Source organism: Crinia signifera, chromosome 19, assembly GCF_055691185.1.
Source record: "Crinia signifera chromosome 19, ASM5569118v1, whole genome shotgun sequence".
Lineage (NCBI taxonomy): Eukaryota > Metazoa > Chordata > Amphibia > Anura > Myobatrachidae > Crinia > Crinia signifera.
In genome coordinates, this window is record NC_139226.1 from 47,875,169 (window position 1) to 47,891,576 (window position 16,408).

The following is a 16,408-nucleotide window of genomic DNA, read 5'->3' on the forward strand; positions in this document are numbered from 1 at the left end:
CCATTGGCATATGCCGGGTCATTTTGATGGGTGCAGTCTGACGCCAATTCACACCATCAGGAAATAACTGGGTTAAAGCTTTTCAACCTAGGAATTTGCTGAAAAACCCTGGTTTTTCTGTGGTGTGAGAGGGGCAACCCATGTCTTAAATGCCGGATCACCGACCCTGGTCAAGAGCAGGGTCGGTGACCTGGACTTTAAGACCTGGGTTGACCCTTTAACACCACAGAAAAACCCAGGTTTTTCAGCAAAGTCCCAGGTTGAAAAGCTTTAACCCGGTAATTTGCTTCTTGGTGTGAAAGCTGTATTAGCTGGAATAATCCTGCTGACAGCCACAGCTGTCAGTGCAAGGCACATGCAGCATTGGGCAGGGCCACATGTGGAGTAGGGCAGAGGTATTTAAAGTATTCATCCCCGCTTCCTGAAGGGTTCCCGGCCAAATAGTGAGTAATGTGTAGTGGTGGGTGGGGCCACACGGGGACATGGGCTGAGCTATATGTATATGAAATATTTAGCCCTGTGTCCCCTTTCGAATTGTATGGGCGGTGCTCCACCCGTGACTGAGTGGAGCAACCTGCAGCATTTGGCCTCATGTTTGGAAAACTTCCCGGTGACTTTAACGGCCAATTCATGTTCGACCCTGTCCCACCTGTTTACAAGCACAAAGTGAAGGCTGCTATGAAAAGTCAGTGATATGTATTATGAATGGCCATTAGAAACCAATATCTGGAAACCATCAATGATTGTGATATTGCATGCTTGTTTCTACTGGCTCACCCCATGGTTAATCAGTTCCAATCAGCTGTGGACACTTGGTGGTATATGCAAACATTTTTGTGTTCCATTGCACATGCAATCTAAACAATCATCGATGGCTGAATGAAGGAAAGTTGCAATAGCCAATCCTAGTAGGTACTGTATGCATGCATAACGGGTAAGTGTTGCTTGCCTTGCTTTCAGATCCAAGGAAATTTCCAATTGTTCTTTGACACTCAAAAGAATCTGGCATTTGCTTAACTATAGTGGGTGCAAGAGGTGCCATTGCTATGGGGCCCAGAGGCTTGGACCCAGCACATAAAGGTATATGCTTACCAATTTCCCAGATTTGCCTGCTAAGCATTTTGTGGCATGTTTTGGTAATTTTAGGGCGCTTTTTTTTCTTGCTTTTTTATGCAAATGTCGATTATTAGTTGTAAAAAAAAACTATTACTATTGACTAATTACTACGAATAGTTATAATTTTTGGGGAAAACTGCTAAAAACAACCTGCATATGAAAAATGCATCAGGCTGACAGCCCTGCAGGACGTGGCCATGCAATTAAAGGTTGTGTTTGTGTTTTGCAGTGATCCCTAATACAGCAATATGAAAAACAAGATTTATAAAATGAGGCCCACGATTAAAAAAAAAAAACATGGAAAACTTGTACGCTAAAAAAAGGCTCTGGTTCAAACTGGTTTAATAATGTTAACAACAAGTACTGTGGATGCAAGATGTGGGAACAGCGCAGAGCATCTAAATTTAGAAACACTTCTGGAAAGAGCTTTATAAATGACGGTCATACAGATTCACCTCTAGCTCCACTGAGTTTAACCTGCCAAGACTAAACAGTGACCATTCCCACAGCTGCAGAGTGAGAATTAGGAGCGTTAGTCTGTGGGTTACTGCAGAAGCTGAAAAAACACCCAAATACTGCAGCTAAAGCTCCGTGCTGGGATCAAGCAGCAATATTTCAGTTGCAAGGACTACGTCAGCCCTCGGCATTGAACAGGGTATGTAATCAACACTCAACATTTATTTATAAATATTCATGCGTTTAAGGGGAGCTAAATATCTAAATTTGCATAATAAATGTTGCATAAATGTTGCATATTATTTCAATTATAATAATATATTTGTGAATAAACACACTGCTCATTAATATAAGAATAGTTGCACATGGACTTTTAAAGTAAGGTTGAGATGTGATGTATACTTAGCAACATAAAAAGAAGACAATATGGTATTTAGTACATCTAGCGGTCCATGTGCCTAGTTTTTCTGGGCTTGACTTGCCAACCTTGCAGGAATTTTGCATGTTTGTGATTGGAGCTTATGCAACTTGTAACTTGATTTTTTGCAACTTGCTGTAGAGTTTGATCGGAGTGCAATGTAATGGATTTATCGTATGTGGAAACGTATTCTTGCCAAAATTTACTAAGATGGGAATTCTATTTCACATGGGATGTTGCTATGGCCAACCAATCAGAATCTACTTCTTATTTATCTAGCGGCTTCTAAAAGATAACAGATAGGATCTGATTGGTTGCCCATAGCAACATCCCATAGCAAATTTCCCACTCGGTGTCAATCAAGGACACAAATAACATTCTATGCTGCTTCTTGTATAAGGAACTCTGTAAAATGCATGATCGTTGGACACAATATCCCTATGATAGCATTTGCATGCATACATTATTGGTATAAGGTATCACTTTATGATAGCTGCACAAAAATTATATTTTTGCCCACGGATCTTCACAGATGCATATTTCTGCAGCACATATTGCTACTGCACCTATGCCAAATGTTCAAGCACTCCCTCTACCCCCCACCATTGCATAGCATTTACATACTATGCTCCACAGGGTTACTGAGTTTCCATTAGGAGGTTCCAAAAATATTGTTATTAATTATTGACCATCCTTGCATACATGAGACAGACCACCCGGAGAGGGCAGAGGACCGCACTGTGCCAAAAGTGGGGTAAGTAGGCAGCAGGACAAGGAAGGACTCAATAGGAAGATGGCAGGATGTGGCCAGGAGGGGGCGTAAAAGGGTGGGGGTGGACCGAGTGAGCCAGCATATATGCTGATTATACTATATTATAAGTATATAAGAATGCAAGATCGGAAATATGGGCAATGGAATTAAGGTCCCAATCTGACTGTGTTGAGTGATAACAAGAAAGACTACATGCAAAACCAAGCACATCGGCCATATAAAAAAAAACCAGAGCAATATGAGAACTGGGTCCTGGAATCTCCAAAAGGATTCAAGCTATTGTGATCTGGAAATATAAAAGAGCCTATCACTAAATCTAGGCAGTTGTAAGGATAAACAGACAATGGACGTCAGAACTGTTAAATACACCAAAATAGACAACTCTTACTACTTGGACAACTCATGACTGGCCAGCTTTGGCATGGGCCACTGGCAGCTTTAGCATGGGTTATTTTATATCTGGTTAGTTATGGTGAATTACTATGATGTGGTGGCTATGCATGAAACACTGATGGTTTTTGCATTGAAAACTTTCAAGTTTGGCATAGATTCCTGGCAGAGATAGCATGGACTGGACAATAGATGGAAGGCTGGCTTCAACAATGGATCACAAATGTTTGGGCTACACGAGCCAATTGGCCTTTTGGCTTCTGGAGAGATAAACCCTGGACGGGGGCTCTAAGGAAGCTAATCAACAGCAGAAGAATCCTTGCAAAGAGGTTGTGATGCCAAGAGCTGAGAGGGCCATAAGGGAGAGAGGTCTTCAAGCAGATGAGTAATCGAGCTGCAAGACTAGGGCATATGGATATCTAGGTTGGCAACCTCATACTCCAACTGGAATCTGCACACCTTGGATGATTTTGCAACATTGGTTGTAAGAGGAAACTTAAAATGATTGGCTGTGGCAGGAGATGCAAGCGTGGTTGGTACTTACTATATAATGGGCTATATTATATATTATATTTTATATATATATATATATATATATATATATTTGCAAAAGAAAGGAAAGAGACGCACCAATGAGCCAAATATAAACAACACTTTTTTATTGTTTATGCTCACATACATGGGGGTTTGAAATCAAATGCTTGCCAGCCACATGAAGGTAACCGATCTCTGCAACACGATGACCCACGGCACACACAGGAAAGGAAGCTGCTCAGCTGCCGACCAAGGACCACGGACTCAGCGCTCGCCGCTCACTGGACACAGCCGCATGTGCAAGATTCACCGGTGGACCAAAGACGTCTCCACGTCGGACCAAAGCAAGCCATGCCCAACGCGTTTCGTCACTGGGAAGGACTTCGTCTGAAGGTTATTGCAAGACAATGGATGGGCAAGATAACATTCCTGTCCTGAGTATTGACTCTAATTATTGGCTTTGTTCGTAGAGTTGATTCACAACTGGGACGGTCCTGAAATCAACAGTGCTGTCTGGAGACTTCCATATCCTGGACAGGCGGTGTCCAGGAATCACACAGCAGGATGCAGAATCATTGCAGTCCCTGACAGTGCATCGTGCTGGGCTGTCCCTCCCTCCCTCGGTGCTGCTCTGCATCTAGCAAGGGTATGAGGGTGCTCTGAGGCATACAAAGGGGCAATTACAATATGACCACCTGCGTGCTGTGCACTGGAATGTCATACCCAACACTATAGAATAATAGACACTAAAGTTGCTTTGCACCATAATTCACCATATTTTACTATTTGAATCCTGCTAACCTATAAGTACAGTGCTAGACTGCCATCATTGCAGTTTTCTGCCGAACTTTTTGAATAAATAAAGTCACGTTAATAACAATAGTGAAGGAATAAATAATATAAAATGAATGAAGCTCACTGGATTTTAATGTCTAATTCCCTGGGGTGTGCTAGACTGGCTGGGTTATATGTGTCTCTTACACCGGGGACATCACAAAGCTATGACTTCAGGGCACTTTTTGTGTATAAAGTCATTTTACACGTGAGGAAGGGTTTCATTTTGGTTAGCTGAAGAAAGTGGCATGGAGGTAGACAAGGGGTGAGAGGATGATGGAGAAAGTGTTTGGTAAAGGTAGTGTGGGGCAGTTCAGTTAGTGGCCTGAAGGGTGGCGCTGGCAGTGTTACGGGTTGTAGAAAATGATAAGCAGGTGGTTACAATGGCAGAGACTGGAGACAAGTGGCGGTAGATGGGACGGCTTGCTGAAGTGACGGAGGTGTTGAGATACAGAAACAGGAATGTGACACACAGTAACAGGAGTGTTGATACACATGAGAGGAGCCCACACATGAAGTGGTAACACAGTAATAAGGGGAAGGTCGAAGCCTAAACACAGCAACTATTTATGGCCTGCTCAGCATCCAGAGAGCACAGAAATGTTTTCCTGACAGTGATCAATAGATCACTATTTTCAGGTCCCCATGAACTGCATTAATGGGAAGGACAATACAGTACAAGCCTAGGCGGCATTTACTGCAGAAAGAACAGGACACATGCTATCATGGACTCAGAAAGAACAGGACATATGCTATCATGGACTCAGAAAGAACAGGACATATGCTATCATGGACTCAGAAAGAACAGGACACATGCTATCATGGACTCAGAAAGAACAGGACACATGCTATCATGGACTCAGAAAGAACAGGACACATGCTATCATGGACTCAGAAAGAACAGGACACATGCTATCATGGACTCAGAAAGAACAGGACACATGCTAGTATAGACTCAGAAAGTACAGGACACATGCTAGTATAGACTCAGAAAGTACAGGACACATGCTAGCATGGACTCAGACAGAACAGGACACATGCTATCATGGACTCAGAAAGAACAGGACACATGCTTGTATAGATTCAGACAGAACAGGACACATGCTAGCGTGGACTCAGAAAGAACAGAATACATGCTAGCGTGGACTCAGACAGAACAGGACACATGCTAGTATAGACTCAGACAGAACAGGACACATGCTAGCATGGACTCAGAAAGAGCAGGACACATGCTATCATAGACTCAGAAAGAACAGGACACATGCTAGCATGGACTCAGAAAGAACAGAATACATGCTATCATGGACTCAGAAGAACAGTACACATGCTAGCGTGGACTCAGAAAGAACAGGACACATGCTAGCATGGACTCAGAAAGAACAGGACACATGCTAGTATAGACTCAGAAAGTACAGGACACATGCTAGTATAGACTCAGAAAGAACAGGACACATGCTAGTATAGACTCAGAAAGTACAGGACACATGCTAGCATGGACTCAGACAGAACAGGACACATGCTAGCATGGACTCAGAAGAACAGGACACATGCTAGCGTGGACTCAGCCAGAACAGGACACATGCTAGTATAGACTCAGAAGAACAGGACACATGCTAGCGTGGACTCAGCCAGAACAGGACACATGCTAGCGTGGACTCAGACAGAACAGGACACATGCTAGTATAGACTCAGAAGAACAGGACACATGCTAGCATGGAATCAGAAAGAACAGGACACATGCTATCCTGGGATTGGTTTACTTAATAAAAAATGCCCCGGCCTGCCCCACATGTGCAGGTGCAGCCGGGAGGTGGACGGGTGGTGCGGCTGAGAGCCAGGCGGGTGGTGCAGCGGGGGCGATGGTGCGGTAGTAGCGATGCGGTCGGGAGCGATGGTGTATCTGGGAGCAATGTGGCTGTGTGGCTTGCTCAGCATGACCTTTGATCATGTTCTGCTGTGCAGAACTGCACAGCTGGGGTTGGGAGAAGCCAGCATTAGACTGCGCAAACTCAATTTATTCCTGAAATCACAGGATTGTAAACTCCAATCCTGGGATTGAAATCCAGACAATTTCGGGGTCAAATCCCGGGATCCCGCCAATCCTGGTATTGGCCACCCTAGACTCCAGGCCCTAAACCAAGACGTCCTATCATCACAAAAGATGGCTCTTACCGCAAGAGCCGTCCTTTGCCAAAATCTTCATGCGTATTGCATCACTATGTGCCCGTATAATGGCAGAGCATGGCGGGATGCATCACACCCACTCTGTTAAGGACTCTTTAAAACCTGGACTGTTAGGGTGCCTTGAGGGCCACAAGGGCATGATCAGGGTATCCTACCGTCCTGGAATGGCCAGGAGTCTCTCGAAAATCGGGTCCCCCTCCTGGCCCCCAGAAAGGTGGGCAACCCTCCCGGATTCAGGGGGACCCCCACTGCACCCCCCTATCGCAACAACTTCCCCTGACCTTGGCATTTAAATGCCGTAATCCACATGTCTCAGAGGAGGGGGCGGAGCTAAAATGCCACAATCGCGTAATTTTAGCCCCGCCCCCTCCATGGAGATCTGTTAATAAGGCTATTTTACATCCTGGAGGGGGGGCTTAATGATGTCACACTCAAGCCCTGCCCCCCCGAACTGCTGCTGAAAGTCTCCTCTCCGGGCTTCTCCTGGAGAGGAGGCTCTAAAAGTCGGCAACCCTGGGTATGATTCAGCTTTGTTATCAAAACAGAAAAGCACACAACTAGGCAGAATGATGTTGCACTTCAGGTTGATGTTAAACCACAGTCCATTGATGTGTAGCCCATTGGTTCTCAACCTCAGTCCTAAAATACAGTGCACGTTTTCCAGGTCTCCACACAGAATCACAAGTGAAATAATAAGCTCCACCTGTGGATATTTTAAAATGTGTCAGTGAAAAATGAGTGCTCCTGTGCACCTGCCGGGTGACCTTGAAAACGTGCACCGGTGGGGGTCCCGAGGACCGAGGTTGAGAACCACTGGTGTAGCTTACTATGGTCATCACTATCAGGAAGTCATGCAGATGTTTTGTAGCAACCTTAGTAACCGCCTGGACCTCTAGGAGAAAGTGAGAGATGATTTAGAGCCTTTGGGGGAGATTCTCTAAGAATCTCCGCCCCCCTTAGCCGCCCATCGCATATTTAATTATTGCATATGCTGTAACATATGCAATAATTAAGGCAAAGGACAGCTCTTGCGTTAAGAGCTGTCCTTTGCGGTGAGAGTCGCCGGGTCCCAGCAGGTCCCGGCGGCTCTCCCCTCCCTCCCACACCCGGCGCTGCTGCTGCTGCGCCGGGCTCTCCTCCTCCCTGCACCCAGAAGAGGATCAGTGCAGGGAGGAGGTCACAGGTCCGGGCAGCACTGCGCTGTGCTGCCCTGACACAGGTGAGGGGGCGATGCGGGGCGGCGGGGGGTCGGCGCGGGGCGGCGGAGGGTTGCGATAGAAGCCCATTGGCTTCTATGGGGCATCGCCAGATTTTTCTGGCGATGCCCCCCGCCGCGGTAACCCGGCGGGGGATGCTTACAGCAAAATGCCCTGACACAGGTGAGGGGGGAGGGGGCGATGCGGGGCGTCGGCACGGGGCGGCGGAGGGTTGCGATAGAAGCCCATTGGCTTCTATGGGGCATCGCCAGATTTTTCTGGCGATGCCCCCCGCCGCGGTAACCCGGCGGGGGATGCTTACAGCATCCCAAAATGCGGTAAAAACCCCGATAACGGGGTTTTTACCGCATTTTTAGCTTAGAGAATCTCCCCCTTAGTCATCTAGTAGTTACGCAGTGCCTGGGCTGTACAAATATTTGTGTGCCCTAGACTTTATGGCCATACGCTCATGTCAGAGAGTGTTAGGGAATACACAAGAAACATTTCCGGGGAACTTAAGTCTATCATGCTCTTGTCCTGGTAATGTCTACTGCTGTAGAAGTTCTATCCTAGGATATAGATACGCGAGGGTCCGGTATAGAGAAACATGTGTAAACATGGTGTAAATATTAGAGATTTATCTAAACAATAAGAAACATGTCTACAGTCCCGCAATGTCAGAGACATGGTGGGATTTGGCAGATTCCGTGTGGTCTCCCTGGAGAGTAGTAATCCCTCTTTCATCCCAACTACAGTACATCCCTAGTGGAGAGGCCAAGAGGGGGCTCAATGACAACTGGCCTGATTCCTGAGGGAGTAACTAAGATGTGACCAAACTCAAATCTAAATTGCTATGTAACAATAAAGCTGTCCTGTATTTGAATGCTACATGCAAAAAAACAGTCAGTATTTACCCTGCATGTAAACAAAAAAAAAATGTATTTCACCCCTGGCATTGCAACACAGTTTGTCCAGGTGCGAAGTTACCGGCTCTTTTTTGCTTTTCACTGAATCAGCCCCAGCGTGCACAGATAAGTGTATTGGGCATGACTTGGGCAGCATTCATAATGGGCAATAGCGTATTTATAATTAGTGCATGATGAGTGGTGCAAATGGGCCCCTGCCCGCACTTCCATATGTATAGTTATACTTAACTCTCTGATGTCTGCAAAGTCCCAGATTACCCACCAGCGCTGCCACGTGCACAGTAAGGAAATCCCCAGGAACATGGCACGGGCGCAATGATCCTAATGAATTGGGCATATGCAGTAACACAGAGCATGCACACAGGCCCACTCCTCTCTTAGGGACAGATTCTCTAAGCTTCAAAAGTGATAAAATGGAAAGTGATAAACAGCCAGCCAATCAGCTCCTGTCTGAGATTTTTCAAACACAGTCTGTGACATGGCAGGTAGGAGCTGATTGGCTGGCTGTTTATCACTCTCCATTTTATCATTTTTGAAGCTTAGAGAATCTGGCCCTAAAGCTGCCCCTGATAATGGTTAGGGATGGCCATCGTTGCCTTTGCCATCGATGGTTGCCATCGATAGTGTATAACCATTCTATGGATGACCATCGATATTTTTGCATATCGATGGTCATCCATTTTCTCTGATTGAGTGACCTGTGGGCCAATCAAAATGCGGATGCGGGGCTTCGCGGGTGTCGGGGGCGGAGCTATGCTCCGTGTCCCGGCACTGTAGGGAAAAAGCAAAAATGAAACTATTCGTTTAAGCTTTACATCGATGGTGGAAAACCCTCTGGTTCTCCCCCATCGATGGCAAAACTATTCGACATCGGCCACAAACCATCGATGATTTCTAATCATCGATGGTCGATGGCCATCCCTAATAATGGTGCATTGCCATAACCCCAGTATTGTGCTCTTGGCAACCCATGATATATAAAGTGCTACATCACTAATTATTGTAAGAATGATGATGATGATGATGATAATAATAATAATAACATGGAATGCTTATGGTAGGTAATCACTTTTAAGCTAAGACTAATGCTGATATACATTACATGTCTGTACAGAAAGAAACGGCTGAGAACATGAACTTGAATGAAAAGCGGTGGATTGAGCACTACCTGGAGGAAATGCTGCTTGTAACCTCCCAGAACCTCCCCATGATCAAGGTAGAAGATAACTACACCATTGTCAAAGAGCTTGGCAGTGGGTCATACGGACACGTACTACTGGCACTCAACCAAGCTAAAGGTAACTCAAGTCAATGCCCGCTAACCTGCTACTTATGCTCAAATCCACAGTTCAGTGTCACATTTAATTATTTATTATTTTTTTATTACCAGTTATATATATATAGCGCACACATATTCTGCAGCACTTAACAGATAATATTTGAACATTCACATCAGTGCCTGCCCCAGTGGAGCTTACAATCTATATTCCCAACCACATGTACAGGCACACACAGACATTCTAGGGTTAATTTTGTTGCCAATTAAGCTACCTGTATATTTTTGGATTGTGGGGGAAACCAGAGTACCCGAAGCACAGGGAGAATATAAAAACTCTGCACAGTTAGGGCCATGGTGGGAATCGAACCCATGACCTCAGCGCTGTTTGGCAATAATGCTATAGCACCATCCGTACTGTCTGTTTTGTTTAGATGCTCTGGGTATTGATATAGTACATTAAAATCACTACAGACAATTTATCACTAAATTGTGCTGCAACAGGAATAATACATACATTGTGGCTTCCACTGGTAAAAAATATTGTTTTGTATTTTTTTCTCTCAAATATAACATTCTAGTTAAACATAATGAACGTCATTTACAAACTGCCCAGTGATGGCTGCCAGCCCTGTCTGCCACGCCTGCAGTGTACATGGTTTTGCCCATTTTGAGAACAAATTTATACTGCGATCAGATCTGAATAAGGGCCATAGAGTAGGGTTTCCCTTTTGCCAGAGATGCAGATTTGTGCCACAATCTATATGTATTTGACATCTGTGAGATTTTTTGTTTTCATTTTGTATGGATTCAGTATTGAATCCCGGCGGTCGGGATCCCGGCGTTCAGAATCCCGACGCCGGAATCCCGACAGCCGAAATGCCGACAAGGGGGGGACGTGGACCGCCCCCCCTTACGGGCTCGCTGCGCTCGCCACGCAGCGGGCCCGGGGCCTCGCTACGCTCGGCACACTAATTTATTCTCCCTCCAGGGGTGTCATGGACAACCCAGGAGGGAGAATGTGTCGGCATTTCGGCGGTCGGGATTCTGAACGCCGGGATCCCGACCGCCGGGATTTTAACTGCATCCCGTTTTGTATGACTGTTTTGTGTTTTTGTTACAGGAAATCTAATGGCTCTGAAATTCATGCAGAAGAATAACACAGATCTCCAGGTTTTCCTCATCGAGTATTACGTCTCACTCAGTCTTTCAACTCATCCCTGCATTATCGACACCTTTGGAATTGCCTTTCAGACCGATAGACATTACGTGTTTGCCCAAGAGATAGCATGCGATAACCTTTTCTCTCTTATGAAGCAGCAGGTACGTGTTGGAAAGGAGATCAATGTTATCCTCTTTATTATACTTACAGTAATTCAACAGATCAAGGCACGGCAATGCTACAGTATGTCCTGTGTTAGCAGGTTGTAGTGTCAGCGATATGTCGTGTTTATACAAACTTTTAGGAAAGTCCCTCTCCCACCAATGAGAGACCTTCATGGGCATCTAGCTATATGTATTGTATTGGTAGCATGTAAAACATTTCCCATTCTAAGATCATCTGGTGCTACAGCAGGTGCCTACAAGTTAATAGACCAGCAATGATTTGTTATAGCTATTTTATTATATAACCGAGTGGGATCTTCTTGCAATTTGGGTCTTGCATTTGCAGATATCAAGGAACTTTTATATAGTCTGATGTGCAGGGTGAGAGGTTGAACACTCAGAAATCCACCTGATGTCCCAAATGTTTTCTTTCTGAGATGGAAGCACTTTTCTCCATCTTCTTTACACTGGCTATGGGCCTGTAACCAGAGCTCTTCCCCCTTATAATGCAAAGCTATGATTCGCAGGTCTATAGGAGGAGATGGAGCCAATCTGATAAGGGCAGCATTTTTGGATATTTAATATTGCCAAGTATGATAGTGTGTATGATTTTATTTAAAATATATATTTATTTACGATTGTATCGTGCGGGAGGGGGCTCTTGGACTAGGATAGTGGTTCACAAACTTTGTACCGTGGCACCCTGGGGTGCCCTGGGTTGGTGGTCCAGGACCAAAATTATTTATGGTCAATAGACAAAACCAGTACTGGTGACTTTCAATCATGTGTCCCTCACCACATGTCTGAACCTACAGATGACATATACAGTAAGCGCAATCTATTTAATTTAATATTATTTTTGGCCAATGGGTGTTAATGAGAAATTCTGATACTTGAGGGTGCCGTGATTCAAAAAAAAGTTTGGGAACCACTGGAATAGGAATTAGCAACTATCCCTAGGAACTATCCCTATTATTATCAGCATTCATTGATCTATATCTTTATGTTATCACACTGTATTTCACGAACTTCAATATTTCCTCTCTTTAGGCGGGTTTGCCAGAAATGTCTGTTAAACGTTGTGCCATCCAACTTTCCAGTGCCCTGGAGTATATGCACATGAAAGGCCTGGTACATCGCGATATAAAACCGGAAAACATTCTCATCTTTGATCAAGAATGCCGCAATATTAAACTGACCGACTTCGGACTCTCCTGCACAAGCGGAACATCTGTGGAATCGATGCCGGAGAATCTGCCTTACACAGCCCCGGAGATGTGCAACCTGGGAATAGCAGAGAAACTGGTTGTGCGGGACAGCTTAGACACCTGGGCATTTGGGGTTCTCCTGTTTTCCATTTCGACGGGATATTTCCCATGGACCTCTGCAGTTTCATCTGATAAAAATTACGTGTATTACACCAAATGGCAGAGAAGTAATAGAATATTTCAGGCCCCTATTCAGTGGAAGACATTTACTAAAGAAGCCTTAGAAATGCTGATGAAATTCATTGATCCAGTCCCAGCTAAGAGGTGCACTTCCTCCGAAGTCATGAAATACCTCAAATATCCTTGGAAAGTGAACTCAAATTGTGGGGTCTTAAAAAATAAAAATATTAACCTGAGATAGGTGCTAGAAGTAATTTAATGTAACAACAAAACAATAGCCAGGTAGAAAACTGCACTGTACTCAGTACTGTACATATATCTACGCTTCTAAGCAGTTTCTTGCAGCTAGCACACAGATTCATAGTAAAGAAACAGCAGCACAAGTGACACAAACGCGCACATTTTACAACAAGTGTAAGGGGGGGGGGGTGCTGTCACATTATGATGTACGCGTCTCTTGCTGGCCTTGATTCTGCGGCCATATGCAAATGCTGCTACCAGCTCTTCCTGGTGTACTAGCGTGCGTCTGAATGTGCAAGTTCTGTGACACCCACTTTGTTCATCTGTACATGCAACCATTGGTCGCACCATCAAAACTTACACCAGCCACAGATTTTTCTATGAGAGTATGGCCGCCAGTGTGAATGATACAGTCGGATATTTGAAATCACTGCAGAGACAATACATGTTTGCAACACGCCCATAAGACTCACGTGGCAACTGTGTATAATAATGATGCCATTATAAAAAGCTACGGTATGTGTTAGACATTCAGATGATTAATCCCATCCAATAATAATTATGATAATAATAATAAATGGTTCTGCACATACAGAAAGTAGAAATAAATTCCAGTTTGATGCCTATACTGAGGATAGAGACAGAAGTAAGAATGTGTACAAGAAGATCTGCGCATGTCTTCCTCATCAGTGACGGGCTGTACTAACCACCGCTGGGTACCGCATTCCTAATAATCGCACATGCACTAACATATGAGATTATTAACGCAAAAGGCAGCTCATTAGGTCGACATTCAAAAGTTTTTCATGTTTTTTCTTTAGCCGACGTGCCAACAGGCGATATTTCATACGCTACCATCCACTACGGCATGGTGGGAGTGCTGAGTGCGGCGAGGCACTGTGCCCGAAGCATGGCGGGCCATGCGAGGGTACGCAGTACACTTTGGCGGTGCACATTGCCGACATTCGGGGCAAAAAACATGAAAAACGTTGAATTTCCCATTGTTGACCTAATACTCGACCTTCCGACCTTAGCCATATTGACATTTCAGGTGTCGGCCTTCAGTGGTTGACCTAATGTATGTCGACCTTCATACAGTCTACACTATGACCCATACCCTGTAAATCTGCTACAACTTACCTATTGGACACTATGGGGCAGATGTACTGTATTAAGCAGTGAAGAGTGGAGAACTGGACCAGTGAAAGCCTTGCCCATAGCAACCAACAAGCTTTGATACATGATATAGAATTACTGGTGCTGTAGAATCTGTTTGGTTGCTATAGGCAACTTATACACTCCCTTCACTGCTTGATATATCGCTATCCCTATAGTTTTCTGAAACAACAGCTCAAAAATATTTTTTATATTTTATCAGATCTTTATCATTTGCATATTTATTTTGGGACTGAGGTGATATATATACGTATGTGTTGTCAATGGGATGTAATGCAATTGTATGATTTATGCCAAAGCCACTTTCATGTCATGTATTTTTAATGTGATTAGTTATGTGAATATATAAATACATTTTGCATCGACCGTTCCCTGCTTTATATAAATATCTATGCGATTTCATATCCCATATTCTGTATAGGTGTATTTGTACAAGCGCACCATAAGGGATTGCCAGGAGAGTAGGACAACCAGTTAGGAAGAGGGATCTGGAATGCTGATAATAGGAAGGTACTAAGGTGCTGTAATAACATAAACACCACCTTGTTACCCTTTATTAGCGGCAATTTGCCCTGGTCATATCTGTTATGGCATAGAACAGCTGCTATAGACAGATGTGATGTAATGTACTAGTGACACAATATATGGTACTTTAATGTATGATTCCAGATAATTATATAGTCTAAATATATATTACGTGTTATTTTTCTATTATAGTAAAAGTTTTTATTTTTATTGTTGGTATTTACTTACATATTTTATATTAATAAACATCTACATATATTTCCTTGTCTTTTATTTGTATGGATCTACTGTACACTAGCGTGTTAGGGCCAGGGACGGATTAAGGGGGGGGGGCTCAGGGGGTCACTACACCTGGGCCTCCTCTATCTTGGTTGGCATGTATTTTTATTTATTTTTTTAAACTGTCTGACAATGATTGATGGTGCTGAATATCAGGAGCCGAGGCACACTGACTGCAAGAGTGCAGTGGGAGTTGACTAAGTCCCATGATACTTTGCACAAGAGGTCAGAGGCTGAGAGGCTTGTGCTGAGCTCTGCTTGGTGGAGCTTGTCATATGCTTCTTAGGCTCATGGAGGGCAGCAGCTGCTGCAGCAGCAGCGGCCTCATCATGGGAGGGTTTTTAATCAGATGCAGCACTGACCCTGTCAGGGCTACTACAGAGTAAAGTACAGAGGGACAAACACAGGCTTTTCATGTGGTATTGTATATACATATATATTTATGTTTATATTAATACAGTTACCCAGTTTATACTGCTTTTACTCTGTGTTTTGACAATGTAATATTCTCCCGCGCAGTTTGCGGCCAGTAATGACAAGTGGGAGGGGAGCCTCCCTGTCTAAAGTGATCCGAGCCCCCCAGGCTTAATCCGGCCCTGGTTAGAGGTGGTTTTCCGGTACGTAGGTAGATAATACAATGGAGGAAGGAAATGAGATGTTAGAATTATACAAGGGCAAGTAAGCCTAGGCTTACCGTAATATCACTGTAAATCAGGACACTCGCATCTTATGGGGCATACACAAGGGGCGATTAAAGTCCCATTTCTAAACGATCTGATCAGATTTTGCAGTAACTTTCTGCAATTGTGGCAATGAACTACATACACCCACAAACTTTTTTGGTACTTATGTAATATCTGGGTGCCCGATTTTGACATCGGGTCCGAAAAATCTGTCGCATTGCATGCGACCAAATCGACCCGATTTTACATTGGAACCAATGTTAAATGCCCCATTTTTAATTGTATACCCACCCTGATGGGTAATTACTATAGGAAATGCACCCCATTGTTAACTCCACGCCACGATCAACATCAACCCGATGCGTGGCGGTACGCATCCTCCAACCTCTTCATACCCCCACTATCCACATCGGCGTGGAGTTGATTATATATAGTGCGGGGAGCGCAGCGAGCCCTGCGGAATACATGTTAAGTAATCCGCGTCCACTCGCCACGCTTCGGGCTAGGTGGCTAGCCACACTAAATAAAATCAACTCCATGCCGACGTGGATAGTGGGGCTATGAAAAGGTCGGAGGACACATACCGCCGCCCCTCGCTGGCTCGCCACGCTTCGGGTTGACGTTGATCGTGGGGTGACGTTAACAATGGGGGCATTTGACCTAATAATTAACCATCAGGGTGGGTATAC

General features: G+C 44.5%; 1 protein-coding gene across 1 annotated transcript; it reads left to right on the plus strand.

The window, feature by feature from the left end:
• Positions 1-1,509: 1,509 nt before the first annotated feature.
• On the plus strand, positions 1,510-14,923 carry LOC146041829 (serine/threonine-protein kinase SBK1-like). The gene is made up of 4 exons (XM_083161714.1): positions 1,510-1,771; positions 9,941-10,124; positions 11,226-11,425; positions 12,479-14,923. The coding sequence occupies exons 2-4, from the start codon at positions 9,959-9,961 to the stop codon at positions 13,055-13,057; spliced, it is 945 nt and encodes a 314-aa protein (XP_083017840.1). The 5' UTR covers positions 1,510-1,771; positions 9,941-9,958; the 3' UTR covers positions 13,058-14,923.
• The last annotated feature ends 1,485 nt before the right edge of the window (positions 14,924-16,408 follow it).